The sequence below is a fragment of the Anneissia japonica genome, unplaced genomic scaffold, assembly GCF_011630105.1.
Source record: "Anneissia japonica isolate Jap-2015-1 unplaced genomic scaffold, ASM1163010v1 scaffold287708_len1499824_cov190, whole genome shotgun sequence".
NCBI classification, from domain to species: Eukaryota; Metazoa; Echinodermata; class Crinoidea; order Comatulida; family Comatulidae; genus Anneissia; species Anneissia japonica.
The window spans coordinates 1,155,014-1,173,589 of NW_022752295.1; the positions used below are offsets into that span (position 1 = coordinate 1,155,014).

Here is an 18,576-nt window from a genome sequence, read left to right on the forward strand (position 1 = left end):
TCAAATATTTTTACAACACAGAGACGCCCGACGGTAGGCCTAGCCTACTTAGCTTAAAACGTTCCTTCAAGAAAAAATAGTTCAGGTTTTTGCCTAATTTTGGTCAACGTTACACCAATGCACTAACATGTCTACTAGTACACTTATTGTCGTGTGTATTATCAACGCATATATTTTAAATATATGTGAGGCAACTAACTACACAATCGGCTTCATGATTGCTTTTTCTGATCCAGCTGATTCAGCAACTCTTCCCGGAGATCCTATTGCAGGAGCGCTGCCGCTTGCTTTCGAGCATATTAATGCAGGGGGAGTTTTGCCAAATGGTGAGTTCATTCATCTGTTTAAAATACAATGTAGGCCTAGGCTAGGCCCTAGCCTAATATTAATAAATAACCATAATGTATATGAAAGGTAACATTCAAATTTTCGCCCAGTAGGCCCTAGGCTAGGCTACTGACTGTAGAATAGCCACAAACAAGATTGAGAATAAATGATGACTTAAATTAGGCCTAAATTAAAATAATTATAAAAATACTATTAATTAATAAATTATTACTATTTTTTTTTTAGTTACAAACTGCATGGGTAAGAATGTTAAGAAGTTGTCCGCCCGTAACACATTTTATTAATTATATAATAGCCTAGGCCTAGGCCTAGGTGTAATTTTTCTTCATGCTTGAGCCTTGCTTGAGCATTTATTGTTTTAATTTTTTTTTTAAAGAAAATAATTGTTAACAAACATACAATTTTAAACAGCTAGGCCTAGGCCTAGGCCAAGGGCCCGGCTACTACTAGCTAAAGTCTAGCTTAGGCCTAGAGGCTAGGCTAATTATCCTCTAACTTACACAAGATATGTAGATTTTTATTTTTACTAAAATTAGAAAAACAAAAATGTGAGAATTTTTATCCAGGAAAGTGAGAGTTGGCAAAATATTGTTCATTTTCTAAAATAAGTTTTTTAACTTATCTATTACTGTAATTAGGCTTAGGTTACCGTACCAAATAATTTACAGTCCTTGAGTTATAAACGAAAAGAAAATGTTACGGACGAACGCATTTGTTTGTGTTGGACGGACTTTTCTTGCAACCAACATCCCAACAATGATGAAAAAAATGATATAATTGACTTTTTTTTAAAGTAAGGATTGTTGCCTCTCTAAAAAGGATTGTCTTTTTCAGGTAGGGCCTGTATGTATATAATTGCAAGTCTTTTAGAGAAAATAAGTTATTCAACGAAATAACTTCAATAATTAAAAATTTACATTTTTCACAAGTTAGATTAAATTACTAGCTTAAAAAGATATTGAGATGTTATAATATTTTATCAATGCTGAATAAGCAATGTAGACCTGTGTTAGATTAATTATTAACCCACCATGGGCCCACAATGGTCAATCTAACATTAGTATAGCAGAATTGTCAAAAAAAGTGATTGTCCGCAACAACAATGTAAATAACAAGAATAACGCAAAAGAGCTCAGAAAGACAGCTGCTTATATACCCATTGTGGTCCCTAAAAACAGCAACAATGACAAAAATTACAAAAAAAAAAACAAAAAAAACAAAAAAAAAAAAACGAAAATCCCTAATTTTAATATTAAATATCCGTAATTGAAATTTTAATTATTAATCTTGCACATATAAAACAAATAGGCCTGTGAGGAGCCAGCTAATTGTAGTACAAAATATTTTTGGGGGAATTAAAATTGAAAGTTGTGGAAAAGTGTTCGCCCGTAACGATGGATAACATTCATTTACTCAAAATAAATGCCCCTTAATGTTGTCACTGTAAATGTGGAATCGGTTATGTATTATTGCGTGATCATCAATACTCTTTGATCCCCCAACCAGGTTAGGAAAATTTTACTGGAGTAGAACATCAACAGAATGTGTTGGGAATGATGTTGTCCATTAGTTTTGTTTAGTCATTAAGAGGTGGGGGAGGGAGCGTTTACTCAATGAAAAAAAAAAAACGCATCGGGGCGTTTATTCCAAAGGAGGTGTTTTCCAAATGAGGCGCTAGAGGGAGAGTTTATTCGAGGGGCGTTTATTCAAAGCCCCCTTATACGGAATAAAATAAATACGGTATATATATTTTCCAAATGCGAATTTAAATTACAGGCGACTTTGTTGAATGGCAATTCATTGATACACAGTGTGACGTATCTATTGGGCTAGAAGCTATTGCAGACCTTTGGAAAAATAATGCTGTTGGAGTTGTCGGACCAGGCTGCTCTTGTGACTACGAAGCTAGGCTCACTTCTGCTCTGGAACTTCCAATGTTGGGTTATGTAAGACCTTATTATAATATTTCTAGGTATATTCCGTCACCATCGAATCAAATAATGTGTTCATCATTGATGTATGATACGGTATATTATTTTATTCAGTTTTTGACTAATGGCCTTTTGAAAATAGTGCCTTTCATATTACTGTATTACAATTTTATTTATACAAATTAAGAATTTTGTCTTAAAAGATTCCGTTTAATATATTTTGACGATGTTCTCATGTAGGGTTGTGACGATCAGAAAGTTTCTGACAAGGAATTGTATCCGTACTACGCCCGTGTTTTGCCGTCTAGCAGAGATATTGCGTACACTCTATTGGAGACAGTAAGAATGTGGAATTGGGAAAGGGTATGTCAGTTTTGTTCTAATGGTCTGTTCAGATTTCGACTACAGTTACTGTACTACTATCGCGTTTTAATGTACGATAGACCTACTGCATATATTTGTTTTCTCTATAAACCTAATTTATTAATTTAGTTAAAATCGGAATATATAAAACCGGTTAAGGAATTCTAAAAAGATAATGCGGATAGTTGGAGATAGTTTTGACACTAGGCCTACATTAAAATTAAACTATGCATTTTGGCACAGGTGTCTTTTATTGTTACCAACGACACGAAATGGATGTATACTTACAATTTTGTGAAAGAGTTATTTGAAGATATGAACATCGAAACCAACCACGAAATATTTATAGAACCTGGATATGACCCATACGTGAAAGTCTTTATGTACTACGAGACGAACCTACCAACTGATGATAACGATTGTTATTTAGGGGAGAGAAATGGAATGGAACTGTACTTCTGCTACGAAAAGAATCCGTTTGATGATATCATTGCTGCGACACGAAACACAACTCGAAGTGAGTATACTTTAAGTAGAGTTATGTGTAATAAATGGAATAACAAAAGTATCAGTAAGTCGATGAAGTGTGTGATATTAATAGGAGTTTATTATGCGTGTACACTACGGAGTCCTGTAAATTGTTTGACAAACTTTAATTAAATTGTCATACGATTAACTAATTATTTTCTATACTATTTCCAGCATACATATTAATACCTTAATTGATAATATTTTTACAGTTTATGTTTTCCTTGGTGAGTATCTCACGCTACGTCGTTTTGGTATACAAGCACTCCTTAATGGCTTATTCGATAAAGGTGAATACGCAATTGTTGGAGGGATTATGGATTTCATGGACAGAAGGACGCAGGAATATCATTATATCGTAGGTATGGCAGACGTAAATATGTAATAAATGTATGGCCCTATTATATCAATATGAAATAAAGCATTTAGCTATATTTCAAGATCTCTTTAACGAATCATTTGAAAAATAGATCAAATAATGATTTGAAAAATTAATTAGATTCAGGTGTATGAGATACAATTTTGTTCGATAGTACTTATGTATTTTATTGAATGAACATGTTTTTTTTTTTATAGCATTGTTTATAAATGGACGACGTAAACTATAAAACACAGTATAAAATGTACGGAACTGTAAACAAAGAGAATATTAAAAATCGGTAAAATAAAAGTATAACGGAATAAACATAGAAATATGAATAAACATGGAAACCATGCAGAGATAATGTAAAACAAATTATGTATCCTTTGAATTTACTTTTTCTAAGAATTAGACGTATTTGTAAATTAAAAGTGTGTTTTCAACGTTTATTTCACCAGTAAATGGTTGGTATATTGACGATGACCAAGTAGACCTAGCAGCTGAAGCACTTGATAGTATTTTATTAGTGGCGCCACGAGGCCCCAAATACGACTTACCGTACGATATGTTCACCACCTATTCGTCAGCGCTGGTTCGACAATTTGGAGGCGTTGGAAATCCAGTACGTTATCTTCACAATGCATTTCTATATAATTATTTTTTTCTTTCTGATAAAGCGATTAATAGTACGGTACATCATTTCGCTTACGGTTTCGAATAATCACATTTCCTACTTTTGTCTGTGGATATAATGCGCTACTAGTTAATGCTTGTTTGATCAAACTGAACTGTTGAGTATGGTTTTATGGTGCCGGCATGGCATTAACCTATTTATAAAGGCTTCCGGAGATTATAAATTAATATTCTTGTAGGCGTATATTGTATAACAATACCTCGATGGCGATTCTTATCACTGTAATCATAATTAATGTTGTCTTATGTCGCTTTAAAATAAATTATTGTTATCATCTTTCGCTTGCTTCAAAATACAAACCAAATGAAACAAATACTGTAATCAACGATGTGTCGGTGTCACAAATTTTAGCAATACAATGCAATAAAGGAAAAGATAAAAATCAGAAATTCTACAAAATAAAACAAGTTTATGTCTACTAGTCCTATGAAGACAAGCCACGGCAATGGTATTCAATTCAAGCAATTTATAAAATAAAAAGTAAGCTGAAGATCACAAGCTAACAGAAAATTAATTATGCTCCGGGTTTCTATATTTTATTTATTTATTTTATTTTATTTATTTATTTGGTATAAAATACTCAAAATGCAGCAAAGGTTGAAATACTTTTGAGTTTACAATAGGAAAAAAAATATAAATACAAAAAGAAACATCAAATCACACAAAAATAAACACCAAACTTTAGGCCTATCAAATCACTTAAATCTAGCAAACCATCCTGCCCTAAAATTTCTGGAAAGAATAAGATCGATGGAGAACCAAACGATCAGAAACTTTTATCACCACAATTGACTACTTTCTTCAGAAGATTGAAATTGTATATATTCAAACGCTGTGCAAAGTCAGATTTATTTATATCACAATCAGTTTCAGTTTCAGTTTCAGTTTATTTATTTGACCAAAGGATGGTCGGGGGCAGCTTAAGCTATAACTTTTTCAATCCAGCTGCCCCTCCCTAATAAAATGTACAATATGATACAGATAACAATTTAAATCACAAAAGACATTAAAAAAAACATCAAGAAGGAATAAAAACAAAAAAACAAGTATGAAATAAAAAAAAAAATAAAATAAAACACCCAAGAGAAATTACAATTTAAACATTCAAATTACATCGAATTAAACCACAAAATTGTATAACATTATAAGCCTAGTTCTTAAATAGGCCTAAAAAACTTAATTGATTAAGCATCCATAATTCTAAATAAGATAGATTCTAATTTCACCTTTAAATGATGTGTGTATCTTTAATATTTGAATTTGAATCCATAAATGAGTACACTTAAGCATGTGGACTCAATGACCAGGGAAAAACAAAGTGCTTTGTAACCTAAAGGAATAGGCGTTATATAAGAATACGAACTAAACTATAACGTGAAAATGGGTAACCACCCTTTCCACCAGTTGTTAAATACTCAGAAATCTGTATAGGCTATCGTTAACCGCTCCAGAGTTACTTGTCAAAAATCAGTTGTACAACAATTCAAACACTTTTTTCCCAGGAACCGGGCTTTAATTAACGAGTGGCATGGTATAGCATTTTTTAAATTATCCTGAGGTAACGAATTTGTTTAGGATATAAATAAATGTATTACTATTAAGTTATCTCTCCTGATTATCAGAACCACTGGACTACCATCGGATCCTATTTGTACGATGCAGGAATTATCATGGGTAATGTTCTTGGTGAGATTCTAGCCGCTGGAGAGGATCCTCACGTTGGATCAAATTTCATGACCAAACTTTTTGACAGGACTTACCAAAGTATGTACAAATTTACAACAACATTTCATTGTCATTTGTCAATGGAATTTTTAAATCAAAAATAAGATTTTGACATTTTTATCATAGCTATCATAGTTTTTTTTACATTTTTATGCGTTTATGTATCACGTGTATTTATGTTTCGTTGCTAAAATAAAATCTGTCTATTTTAAGGTATAATGAATTTTGAGGCAAAAATTGATGTCAACGGAAACGGAGAGTGTGACTTTGAACTTAGAGATTGGAATATTATCAGCTACGACGACGGCATGGCTGTGGTTGGGGATTTTGGATATGTTTCAATGGGCATTTTTAAAGAAGTTGTTGATGGTGTATGGGTAAGTATTTAACATTTTTGTTTTACTCAGTAGCATCATTGTCGTTATTAATACCTTTCGCTAAACCCCACCCCTTGGATGTTGTCCTACAAAGCGACAATGGGCTTATTTGACTGGTTCATTTCGTTGAGTACGAATTATTGTTGAGTACCGTACCGTACTATTTTCATTCGACTGGTTCGTAAAATAGACTTCGTTGACAACGAAAATTAACGTAACCATAACCATAGCGATAATATAATTTAGATTAAATTTCAGAAAATAAAAATTACAATATTTACCCACATTGAAGTCAAAAAATAATTGTAGGTTAACAGAGTTCAAAAACTGGAGGAAAATATTTTTTTACGAAAAACCCATACCGGTACTGCCACAATCCGAAGCAGCCTTGATTACGCAGCGTGTATTGCGGTAACTATGCAGCCATTTTGTTTTGTCGAGTATTTACCATTTTTCTATTCGACTGTTCGTCTTCGTTAAGTAGGATTTTACCACAGGCGGGCGTGGTTTAACGAAGAACGAACAGTCGAATACGGCCAATGTTAAAACATACGCAAACACGTGTGTTTGTGGGACAACACGTGTATTCGCGATACGCACGAATATTCCTGGCGCTGTTTTGATTGGCCAGTTGTTAAATTTGATTGACACTCCGGTAAGGTCCATTCTTCCTTGTGATGATGAGGATTATAGAATCATTATCTTCTTCATTATCATTATCACCACCATCGTCATTGAATTCAATTTTTATTTACATCAAAACCAAGGATTTTGTCAAAACAAATTCCATCTTTTGTTATTTACTTTAATGTAATATTGCAATAGGCAGCGACAGTGCATATAGCAGGGATATATGCACAATACAAGGTCTTTTCAGCCAAAAATGGCTAGCGGGCCGCACACTCATGGGGTTTTTAATTGATTGTGGCGGGCCGCAAAACTCACCGTAGAGCCGCATGCTGCATGCGGGCCGAGCTTTGCCCATCTCTGGCATATATTATTGTAAGGAGACATTTAAAACAAAATTATACAGTTTTTGATTACTAATGTTGTAAAATTTCATTAACAAATTGTGTTGTATTACTTTATTATTGTAATAGGAGTACCAGTCTTTCAACGATTCCTTATCCTTCAGATGGCCGGTTCGAGGTGAACCTCCGCTGGATAGGCCTCCCTGTGGCTACCATGGCGAATTGTGTTTGACTACAAGTAGGTTAATTCTATAATTATGAAACTATCCATTTAGTGAAATAGACCAGTGATAATAGTCAATATGTTTTGTTGTTAATGACGTTGGTGATGATAGTTTTGTTGTCGTTGTTATTAGGCCTACTACTATTATTATTGTTAACATTGTTGGAGTTGTGAAATTATAGTATCTCCTTTTTATAAAGACAAATATTATACTGGATGACAAATGAATAAAAAAGAATTTTGAAAAATAAGAGAACTACTACAAAAAAAAAAACTTTTTGAGAAAATATTAGAATTTTCAAATTTGTATTTTACAATGGGTCGTTTATATTATGCTAGAAATGAATTGCATTTATTTAAAAGAAAACTTTATTTTTGCTGGCTTGTTTGTTGTTCTATTAATGTATGTATACAAAAATAAACAATGTTGACAAAGATGAAAATGTATATTGAACTTATCACAATTAAGTATTATGTTAAAAAAACATTGAAGGACCACTGACCACTTTGATTGTAACTGTCTTTAAAAATATAAATGTATGTTATCATTGATGTTGGTTGATTTAATATCGTATTTCGAAAACAGATTTATAAAAAAAAAACGATAAAAATTAGAAAAGTAATTAATGTGAATGAAATTTCCACAAGAGAGAGAGAGAGAGAGAGAGAGAGAGAGAAAGAAAATAAAGAAATAGTACGATACACTAATATTGTATAATATGATAAATATGTGACATAAATAAATTATATGGTAAGATATATGATATAGGGGCCTATGCTAAAATTTACTACATTATAGTAATATGAAATAAGATATGATGTGATATTAATTATTATATAGGACTGAATATTGAATTGCTTAAAAAAACCCCAAAATACTGTATAATAAAGAATGTCACGTGGTACTTCAATGATATCAATTTGACACGAACAAAACGACACCCATCATCAGATAAGTTACAACAATCTGTTTATTTCTTTCCTTCTTCTTTTCTTTCGTCATTCATTTGACTTACTGCAACCCATTGTTTCGTAAAATGTATTCATGAGTCAGCATAATATAGAGGCTACTGCTGCTAATTATGACCGAAACCTTGGTTTGTCAACTTATATAGCACATATCTGCCTGCATTCAACATTAGCCAGTCTTCATGGACCTTGTCCAACTCGGCTTTTCTCATCTAAAGCCCTTTACTTAGGCCTCCCTATAGACGTCTGCTCTCAATCGAGACCTAGACAAAAATTTACGCCCTTATCTCCCAGGGTCCAACATTATGACGTGTTTCCCTTTTAAATATGCATGTACTTAATTAATATGCACATACTTTTTAGTGTCCCTCTAGAGTTAGATTCTCAACATGATGATAATATCAATAAGAATAATATCATTAATAACAACAGTAAGAACAATAAAATATAGTAATAATAATAATAATAATAATAATAATACATTCGAATCAAGTCAATTCTGACAAAGAAAAATATAATATATGATAAACATTTATAATTTAATGCTGTATTTATTATGTTTTGTTTGTATATTGATGAATAAAGGTGGTAACTTCCCCACGAAAGGAAAAAAAAAATATTGTTAATACAATCATTATTGTAATGAGTATTATCATTGTTGATAGTAATTGTTATAATGGAATAATAAACAATAACTGGATTTGCGTCAGGAGAAACATGTATAGGTGTAATTTTTGCCCTACCTGACGTGGAAATGTACCGAATACTCAGTACATTTGAAAACAACTGCGAAAAAAATCACAAGTTGTTCTTGGGTGGGATTCGAACCCACGATCTCCAGATCATTAGCCTGGCATCATACCTCTAGACCACCGAACTTGCGCCTGGTGGCCAGGGTTGAATTCGAGTCCAAGTAAGCAGCGGGTACTGCAGTGTTGATAGTAATAACAATAACAATATTGTAACGACAATAACAATTACTATCAACACTGCAGTACCCGCTGCTTACTTGGACTCGAATTCAACCCTGGTCATCAGGCACAAGCTCGGTGTTGTAGAGGTATGATTCCAGGCTAGTGATCTGGAGATCGTGGGTTCGAGTCCCACCCGAGAACAACTTGCGATTTTTTTTCGCAGTTGTTTTCAAATGTAGGCCTACTGAGTATTCGGTACATTTCCACGTCAGGTAGGGCAAAATTACACCTATATATATTATCATTGTTATATTAATATTAATTATATTGTTTATATTATATTATTATTATTTCAATAGTTTGTCAATACATATACATTTTTTTTTATATCAGAGGTAAAGCTGTATCTGGGAACCTGTATTCCTGCAGCATTCGTGTTTATTGCATTGGTTTTGGCGTACTACTACTACAGGTATTCTAAACATTACAGTACTATGTCCATGTCTTATTTTCTTTATTACAACTATTATTTAAAATGAGGGGAGAAAAATTAAGCATAAAATGCATCGTTTTATTTGCTTTCCACATTCTCTGAATAATATCTCATCAACATCCTCCTTTTCTTTTGATCGTCGTCATATGCGTCATCTTAGCATAAACAAATGTTGAGTTTTGAAAGAGAGTTATGTAAAAAACATTGTGCAAGTGCATTTATTTATCTGTGTATAGAATATATCAAAAATCCAATTACAATTCCATAAATAATTTAGCACACAGAGACTTGAAAGATAAATAATTTAGCACACAGAGACTTGAAAGTACACCTATGTGTTTACCATATTAGGAAGAAGAAGTATGAGACCGAATTAGATAGTTTAGTTTGGAAGGTAAACTGGGACGACTTGCAGACTAAGGGAGACGAAGTAAACAAGCAAGGATTTTCAATGAAGAGTATGGTAATGAGCACCATTTCAGTAATAACCAATCAGGAACAGCAGCAGATATTTACGAAGATTGGAACTTACAAGGTATGAAGATAAAGTAAAGAAAAAACACAGAAGAAGAAAAAAAAACAGATCTGGCAATCGATTGATTGAGTGCATTCAATGCTAGCTCTATATACTGAATAATTAAGAAAAATAATTCAATTTCCGTGAGCCTAGAGCTTGACATTTGAACACCCGAATTTAGCAGTATCTATACCGCTCCCCTAAATGTTATGATGAACCAATAATTAGTTTGTTTGCATTGTCTAAATTATAGGGAAATATTTGCGCAATAAAAGCTGTAAATAAGCATACCGTTGAGTTGACAAGGGAAGTCAGGAAAGAACTTAAAAATGTAAGTTGAATTTTATCAATATTCCAATGCTGATTTCAACTGAATAAACATTATAAAAAAATACCGTATATATTTAGGATTATAAGTGTTTAATAAACCTAATTAATAGAATGGGATAGAGTTACAGTTTCAAGCTCTCACATTTCACGTCGTGGTTCGAATCGAACGTTGGTCCGTATGCGTGTGTCATTGCGCAACGTACTTTGTCCATGTCACTCTCTGCTAAAGAGTACAAATTAAAGGCATGTTTACACTATGAAGATAACGATCAACGATAAAAAGTATAAAAAAAAAAAACAATTGTTCATATAATAGAAAATAAAAAGTAGTAAGAGAGGTTTTCACACAAGCATTATTCGATAACGATTTATCGCGTATACGATAAAAAATATTTTCACAAATCAAATCAAAGACATCATAATTATAGGAAAACGATAAAATCGTTCTTAATACTACGATTTTATCGTTTTCCAATGATTATCACGTTATCTGATTTGATTTGTGTAATTATTTTTTATATCGTATACACGATGAATCGTTATCGAATCGTGCTAGTGTGAAAACTCCAATTTATTTTGTTTTCTACATGAACATTTGCTATTTAGCTTTTTATTGTTATCGTTGCAAGTCTAAACAGGCACCTGTTAGAGTTTGGTTTTGTGATTCTGTTTGTGCTCTCCAATACATACATAATGAGAAGACCAATACAGTAGAGTTTTTCTGAAGAAAACGTTGATTCTTTCATTGAATTAACTATTATATTACAGATGAGAGATGTGCGCCATGACAACGTGTGTCCCTTCATCGGAGCATGCGTCGATAGCCCTCATATTTGCATCCTGATGCAATACGCTCCAAAAGGCAGTCTACAGGTAAACATAACAGAAATTAAATTACAACACCTTTTTCAGGATCATAGTACAGTGTAGCATATCTAACTTTCAACAGGCCTCATTTAGGCCTATCCGTAACCAGTTTATATATTATTACAATTAAGTATTTCAAAACGTATACACCTATTGCAGATTACTCAATGCTCAGAGAATCGCATTAGAATATATTCGGTAATTAACATAAACAATAAACAACAATTTACGCTATCCAGGATGTATTTCAGTGTGAAACTAAACATATCGTCCTGAAACATAAGTAGAACAAGAATTGTTTATACAATGTGCCATAATGCGATTGTTAATGGTTTTGGACATTGTTCATAGTAGGCCTAACACAGTACAATCAATAGTTAACGTATCAATACTTTCATATAAATATATGCGTATTTTGTGCTAATACATGTAATGACAGAAATAGGCTTATATCGTATCGATGCATATGGACATTTCCGTTAAGCCCACACCCCTCCGATATTGTTGTTGCTGATATAAGTCATACAAAAAAAGTAAAGTATTGCGTAAACGTACCTATATTTCACGTGCGTTTGTGCAACGGCGGCGCCAGAAGTTTGGAGGTCCAACATGTCCGGGGGACAGGTACGAACCAAGAGGCCGACTTGAACCTCAGAATAAAAAAAATCCACGGGGACAGCTTTTATGGCTTAGTATGTCAAATTGTGCTTTTAGATCACAATATTAGGGATTAGCAATTAAAATAGCGTTATTTGGCTAAGCAAATTATTATTTCTCTTATACACATCTAGATGTGTATAAGAGACAGGGCCTTGTTTTAATTGTTCAGATTGTTTAATTGATGGTTTGATTGAAACTATGACAGTTCGATTATCTGACATCAATTTTACTTGTCCGAATCTTAGGATATCCTTGAAAACGATGACATAAAACTTGACACTATGTTCCTTGCATCACTGATTGCCGATCTGGTGAAAGGAATTATATACATACACAGCAGTGCCATTAGATCTCATGGCCATCTGAAATCATCCAATTGTGTCGTTGACAATCGATGGGTTCTCCAGATCACGGACTACGGACTGCATGCATTCAAGAGAGGTGCCATGGAAGATCCTGATCTCAGTGATCATGCCAGGCTAAGAAGTAAGGCTGCTATCTCATGTTTTATTTAATTCATCAACCACGTGACAGCAAAGAAAAAATTGATCACGCTTTTATAGAAGTCAGTTACAATTTAGAGATCCTATATAAAAAAATGTATTATGTAGAATGCCAATGATAACGCAATAACAATAGCTTATTACAAATAATAATTGAATGAATTCATGTAATATTTATTCCGTTCGCGAAAGGATATGTTTTTGTATAGCAATATTATGATTTAGGGAAAAAACATAATTTTCTTAAATTTTAATTCATCTTATTCACCCCCTGACAGCAATGTTACTCGTACCAAATAACAAACACATACACAATTTCTACCCGAGAAATATACTGCAAATAATAAGCCTAATAATAATAATAATAATAATAATAATAATAATAATAATAATAATAATAATAATAATAATAATAATAATAATGGTCGACTTATAGAGCGCATATCATAGACCTCTATGCGCTTAACATAAATAAGAATATGAATAGAATGATACTTAACTCATCCTACTCCTTAAACTAAGCATGGTTTGGCTGTTGGCTCCGAGGAGTTCATCCGCCCTTTGCTATGAAATAATCATTAACTGGATATATACCTACAATGCAATAATATAAATTGATTCATTGCACAGTATTATAGTACTGTACTTACAAAAATGAATCCCTGATGAACTTCTTAAATGACAATGCATACAATACTTGTAACCATCTCTGTGTATAATACACAAGCATAGTAGGTGTATATAATAATACTAATCCTTCTTCTTTAAAAACCAAATTACTTTTTATTCATTTTAGATCTTTTATGGCGAGCACCTGAACATCTGAGGCAAGGAAAAGATATGCCGCCCCAAGGAACACCGAAAGGCGACGTATACTCATTTTCGATTCTTTTACAGGAGATTTATGCAAGAGCCGAACCATACCATCTAAATGAAGACAGCTTAGATGGTATGTTAAAAAAGTATTGATAAAGCGTATTTTCTATATAATGGCTTTAATTTAATTGGGTTGTTACCTTTTTAAACTTTTAAAATGAATAATAATAATAATAACTTTGAAAATATATTTATGACAATGTAATTCAATCTAGATAATATAACCGTAAAACATTAAAAATTGGTGCTAGTATTTACAGATTTATATTCTGACTTTTAGACATAATACAGAAAGTTACGGCATCGCTTGACCCTCCCTACCGACCCGATATCAGTGATTGTAATGAAACGGCACCCGAGTGCATTCTGACGGTGATTCGCAGTGCCTGGCAGGAAGTCCCAGAAGACAGGCCTAACTTCCTTGAAATCAGAGAGCTTCTGAAACCACTACAGAAAGGGCTGTAAGTGTTTCTATGTTACTGCAAGATCGATCATTTATCTTACATTTCAACCTTCCTGTGCGAATGCAACCACCACCTACACCACCCGACTATCTCTCTTATAGCCAGGCACCGGAGGAAAAAATTAATATGTTGTACAAGTTTTCTAAGACACAAAAAGCATATTTGATAGAAAGCTCAGGAACGGTTAATGAGATACAGGTTTTTGAATACAGTATTTAAGTGCTTAAAAATTTGATTTATCAGTGGTATTAACATAATTTATTTAAACATAAGTCAGTTGCACGACTATTATTCGTTGAATACTAATCTATTGTATAATCTGTGTAACACTGGGCCGAAAGAAAAAAACAATTGGATTTTTGTTAACCAAGAACTGAGAAAATTCTAATCTATCACATATAAAATTAACATAGGCTAGTTGATATAATGATTATTAGGTGAATACATTTTTAACTCATTCAAGAAACCTCATTAAGTAAAGTATTCAAAATATACATTTTGAAAATAAAATATTTAGGCCCAACTTAGCTTAAATTATATTTCTTGCAAATAACTTATAATGACGGAATTTTTGGATCATATGACTTGGTTTTTATTTTATTTTTTTTTAAAAATCTACTGAGACATTCGAGCATTTATTGAATAAAGAAAACAAATGATAAAAAAAACTAAACAAAACAAAACAAAACAAAACAAAAGAACACTATTTTTCTTCTTTCTTTTGGTGACAGGAAACCAAACATTTTGGACAACATGATAGCCATCATGGAGAGATATACTAACAACTTAGAAGAGTTGGTAGATGAGCGCACACAGGAACTGCGCAAAGAGAAAGCAAAGACAGAGCAGCTGCTTCATCGAATGCTGCCACCGTAAGTCTTAAATTGAAGCTTATTTACTAATGTGGTACATTAGCATTAATGAATCTTTTCATAAGCCTGGAAAGGGCTTAAATTTAGTGTAATACCTGTCTCTTATACACATCTAGATGTGTATAAGAGACAGGATATATACAATGTAATGATCTAGATTTGATCATAATCAAATCAAACACTACTTTCCTCCTCTGTTGTTTGAGAACTTCACTACTAACTTTAGTAATACGCAGTGGCGTATCTAAAGGCCTTGAAGTGGGAGTGCTGATGGGTAGTGCGAAGGTGAATGAGGAGGGGGATCGATGATCAGTTGAGGGGCGCTAACTCGCAAAATAAGGTGATTTTAGGTGATTTTTAACTACTTGACCGTGATTTTTTTAGGGCGACAGGGGTGGAGCGCGAGTACGTTTTCAGAGGGGCCAAGGCCCTAGATACACCAAGGCTAATGAGAAGGCTGAATATTCCCTCCTGGGTATGGTTAATACTAATAATAATTAAGATTCAATATTTGCTTTTTTTAGGAATTTGTTAAAAAATTTTAAAAGAAAAATATAATAAAACGACCTGTATACTTTACATAAAACATGTCTAAAAGCCTCTGAGTAATAAACCAATGCACATGATTAACATTAATGGATATTTTCATAAGCCCCGCCCCTTGGATATTGTTGCTAAGGTCCCGCAAAACGACAGCGTAAACTGAACACGTGCGTTTATAGGACAACACCTGTATATTGAGACAACGCGTGCGTTTTTGGAGCAAGCTCGTATTCCTGTTGCTGCTGTGCTGATTCGTCAGTTGTTCAGTTTGATTAACCCACTGGGAAGATACTTTCTGTAACTTCATAATTTTAATAAGCCATGGGGATCAATTTCCGCGCTATTTTTCTTTCCAGATTACTTTACTATAGAATTTCTATGATCTTTGCGTCTACAAAGGAAAAACAAATTATGATGTACACTCTGGTATAGAAGAATTGTTTTCTGACTTTCTATCACTACAGTAACTTATTGATGCACAAAACTAGATGTTTAATTATCAATAAACGGCCGCATCATACACGTTCCGTAATTCTTGAGTTGGTTAAGTATCAATACAAGACCTATTTTGAAACGAGCAAGAATAAGCATATTTTGTCGAAAAATGCATACATTGCTTTAATTAGTTTTTTTCTACGTTATCTTTCTTTTTAAGGAACGTTATTGAATAGGCCTATTGTTTGAAGGTTTGCATGGCGTTATATAGAAAGAAGTTATTACTATTTAAAAAAATAGCATATGTTTTCTAATTGATACAATTTTAATTCGAATTTGAATACAAATTAACAATCTTTAAGTGCACTCTGAAATATGGTGCACTGTTTGAAATTAAATCATTTCTTATTAAGTGCCATTAGTGTTGGACGTCTGAGTGCATGCCCTTTTAATGGACACCAGTGTTACCAAGTAATTAAAAAACACATGCTATTCAATTATACATTACCGGTACATGATGCAATAAATATCGGTAACAGATATAATTTTCGAACGCGTTAATCGTTAGAACGGATGGTACTCTACACGTAGCCCTTCTACTTTTCAACTCAGTTGACTAAAAAACTCCATTTAATCATTTTGGTTCGAAAACCTGACTAGATTTGTTGTTGTTTTTTTCTCTAAAAACTAGGCCTGTAAAAGCCCTCTCAAGACTATAACATTTTCCTTGACCAAAAAAAAAAAAAACAAAAACAAAAACAAAAAAAAACTGTTGGATGCCCATATATCGTCAAGATGTGCTTATATAATAATATATGGTCATTATGTGATGTAATCACGACCATATATAGACACGTGTCTTCTGTTTTTGTCAAACAAAATTAAAACAAATAATAATGAAAAAATAACAAAAAAAAAAAAAATAATAATCTATAAGTCACGATTAAATTTGATTTAGATTTGACCATAATCAAACACTACTTTCCTGCACTAATCTAGTCACATCAGTTGTTTGAGAACTTCACTACTAACTAATGATCAGTGGCGCATCTAGAAGTCTGGAAGTGGGGGGTGCTGATAGGGACGCGAAGGTGAAGTGGGTGGGGGTGCCATTGCACATTAACATATCTTATATAACATTATTCAGTTTGCTACACGATGTAAAGACGCATCTACTTGGATGCTCATATCCAAAGCAAACATGTAGGCCTATGTTGAAAATGCTAAGCAAACTTGTAGGCCTATAATGAAATTGACAGAATATTCTGGTTAACATTCCTTAAACATGCATGCGGTTCCTTTGTTCGAGCCATCTTGGCAGAGGTCCAGGATTGCCCCAGAATGGTGGTGGATAGGGACCCTCCAGAGTTTTTGTACAATTTTGCCTCTTCCTATTTTTATTGCTTATATTCAATACAACAACAACAAAAAATATGTTATGTGTTTGCGTGCATGTTTATTTGGGTTATGATATACAGTAGGGCCTAAGTTTTTTTTTATATTAATATTTTATGTTAAGTGCATCGAAGCACCGGCATTTTGGGCTATATAAGTCTAACATTATTATTATTATTAAGATTTGACCATAATCAAACACTACCTTCCTCCACTAGTCTAGTCACATCAGTTGTTTGAGAACTTCACTACTAACTAATAAGTAGTGGCGCATCTAGAAGTCTTGAAGTGGGTTGCTGATAGGGGCGCGAAGGTGAAGTGGGTGGGGGAGCCCGATGATTAGTTGAGGGGAGCTAACTTGCAAAATACGGTGATTTTAGGTGTTTTTAACTACTTGACCGTGTTTTTTTTAGGGGTTCGCCAGTAATTGTTGGAGGGGCGTGAAGGCAGTACGGTATTTCCTGCTGGGTATGCTTAATACTAATAATAATTAAGATTCAATATTCGCTTTACTTGGTTTTTAGGAATTTGTTTAAAAAATTTTAAAGAAAAATATAACAAACGATTTGTGTACTTTATAACATGTTCAAAAGCCTCTGAGTAATAAACCAGTGCACATTAACATATCTTATATAATATCATTCAGGTTGCTACACGATGTAAAGACGCACTTACTTGGATGCTCATATCCAAAGCAAACATTAATATTATTAAACATGAGTAGGACATTCATCTGTCGATGTTTACAAATAACTGTCGGATAGCATACAAAATTGATTGAAAATCGTATAGAATAGACACACATTGTTGTTGTATACAATAGCGAAGACGCAAACAATCCTCTATGTTTATTACAATGACGAACATGTATTTTTTCTTAGGTCCATTGCTTCGCAACTGATCAAAGGCATATCTGTGTTGCCAGAGTCCTTCGAAATGGTTTCCATCTTTTTCTCCGACATTGTCGGGTTCACTGCACTGTCTGCTGCTAGCACGCCAATCCAAGTATGAGTATGACATTATTGAAAAATTATCTTTGTTTATATTTACAAAAACAAAAAATAGGCCTAAATACACACAGTTTTTGTAAATATAAAAATAAAGTAGTACCACATTTTACATAGTTCGCCCAAACTATGCAGTATTTAAATCATAGTGCTTCGTAGAACTAAACATATAAATAGAAACAGTGCTCAATTTTGTTCATAAAAATATCT

At 33.1% G+C, this 18,576-nt stretch overlaps 1 protein-coding gene and 1 non-coding gene across 2 annotated transcripts in view; one reads left to right on the top strand and one right to left on the bottom strand.

The window, feature by feature from the left end:
- Positions 1 to 127: 127 nt before the first annotated feature.
- Positions 128 to 18,576, top strand: part of LOC117122217 (speract receptor-like) — a 21,203-nt gene continuing 2,754 nt past the window's right edge. Inside the window, exons 1-18 of the mRNA XM_033267727.1 lie at positions 128 to 326; positions 2,125 to 2,294; positions 2,520 to 2,642; positions 2,886 to 3,159; positions 3,383 to 3,532; positions 3,990 to 4,153; positions 5,848 to 5,989; positions 6,164 to 6,327; positions 7,428 to 7,536; positions 9,798 to 9,876; positions 10,249 to 10,432; positions 10,668 to 10,745; positions 11,513 to 11,617; positions 12,517 to 12,757; positions 13,571 to 13,723; positions 13,931 to 14,111; positions 14,846 to 14,986; positions 18,241 to 18,364. Of these exons, the coding sequence (XP_033123618.1) occupies positions 128 to 326; positions 2,125 to 2,294; positions 2,520 to 2,642; positions 2,886 to 3,159; positions 3,383 to 3,532; positions 3,990 to 4,153; positions 5,848 to 5,989; positions 6,164 to 6,327; positions 7,428 to 7,536; positions 9,798 to 9,876; positions 10,249 to 10,432; positions 10,668 to 10,745; positions 11,513 to 11,617; positions 12,517 to 12,757; positions 13,571 to 13,723; positions 13,931 to 14,111; positions 14,846 to 14,986; positions 18,241 to 18,364 (2,781 nt within the window). The remainder of the gene's footprint in view (positions 327 to 2,124; positions 2,295 to 2,519; positions 2,643 to 2,885; positions 3,160 to 3,382; positions 3,533 to 3,989; positions 4,154 to 5,847; positions 5,990 to 6,163; positions 6,328 to 7,427; positions 7,537 to 9,797; positions 9,877 to 10,248; positions 10,433 to 10,667; positions 10,746 to 11,512; positions 11,618 to 12,516; positions 12,758 to 13,570; positions 13,724 to 13,930; positions 14,112 to 14,845; positions 14,987 to 18,240; positions 18,365 to 18,576) is intronic.
- On the bottom strand, positions 9,297 to 9,368 carry Trnai-aau. The gene has a single exon. It is a non-coding gene; the product is annotated as a tRNA-Ile (tRNA).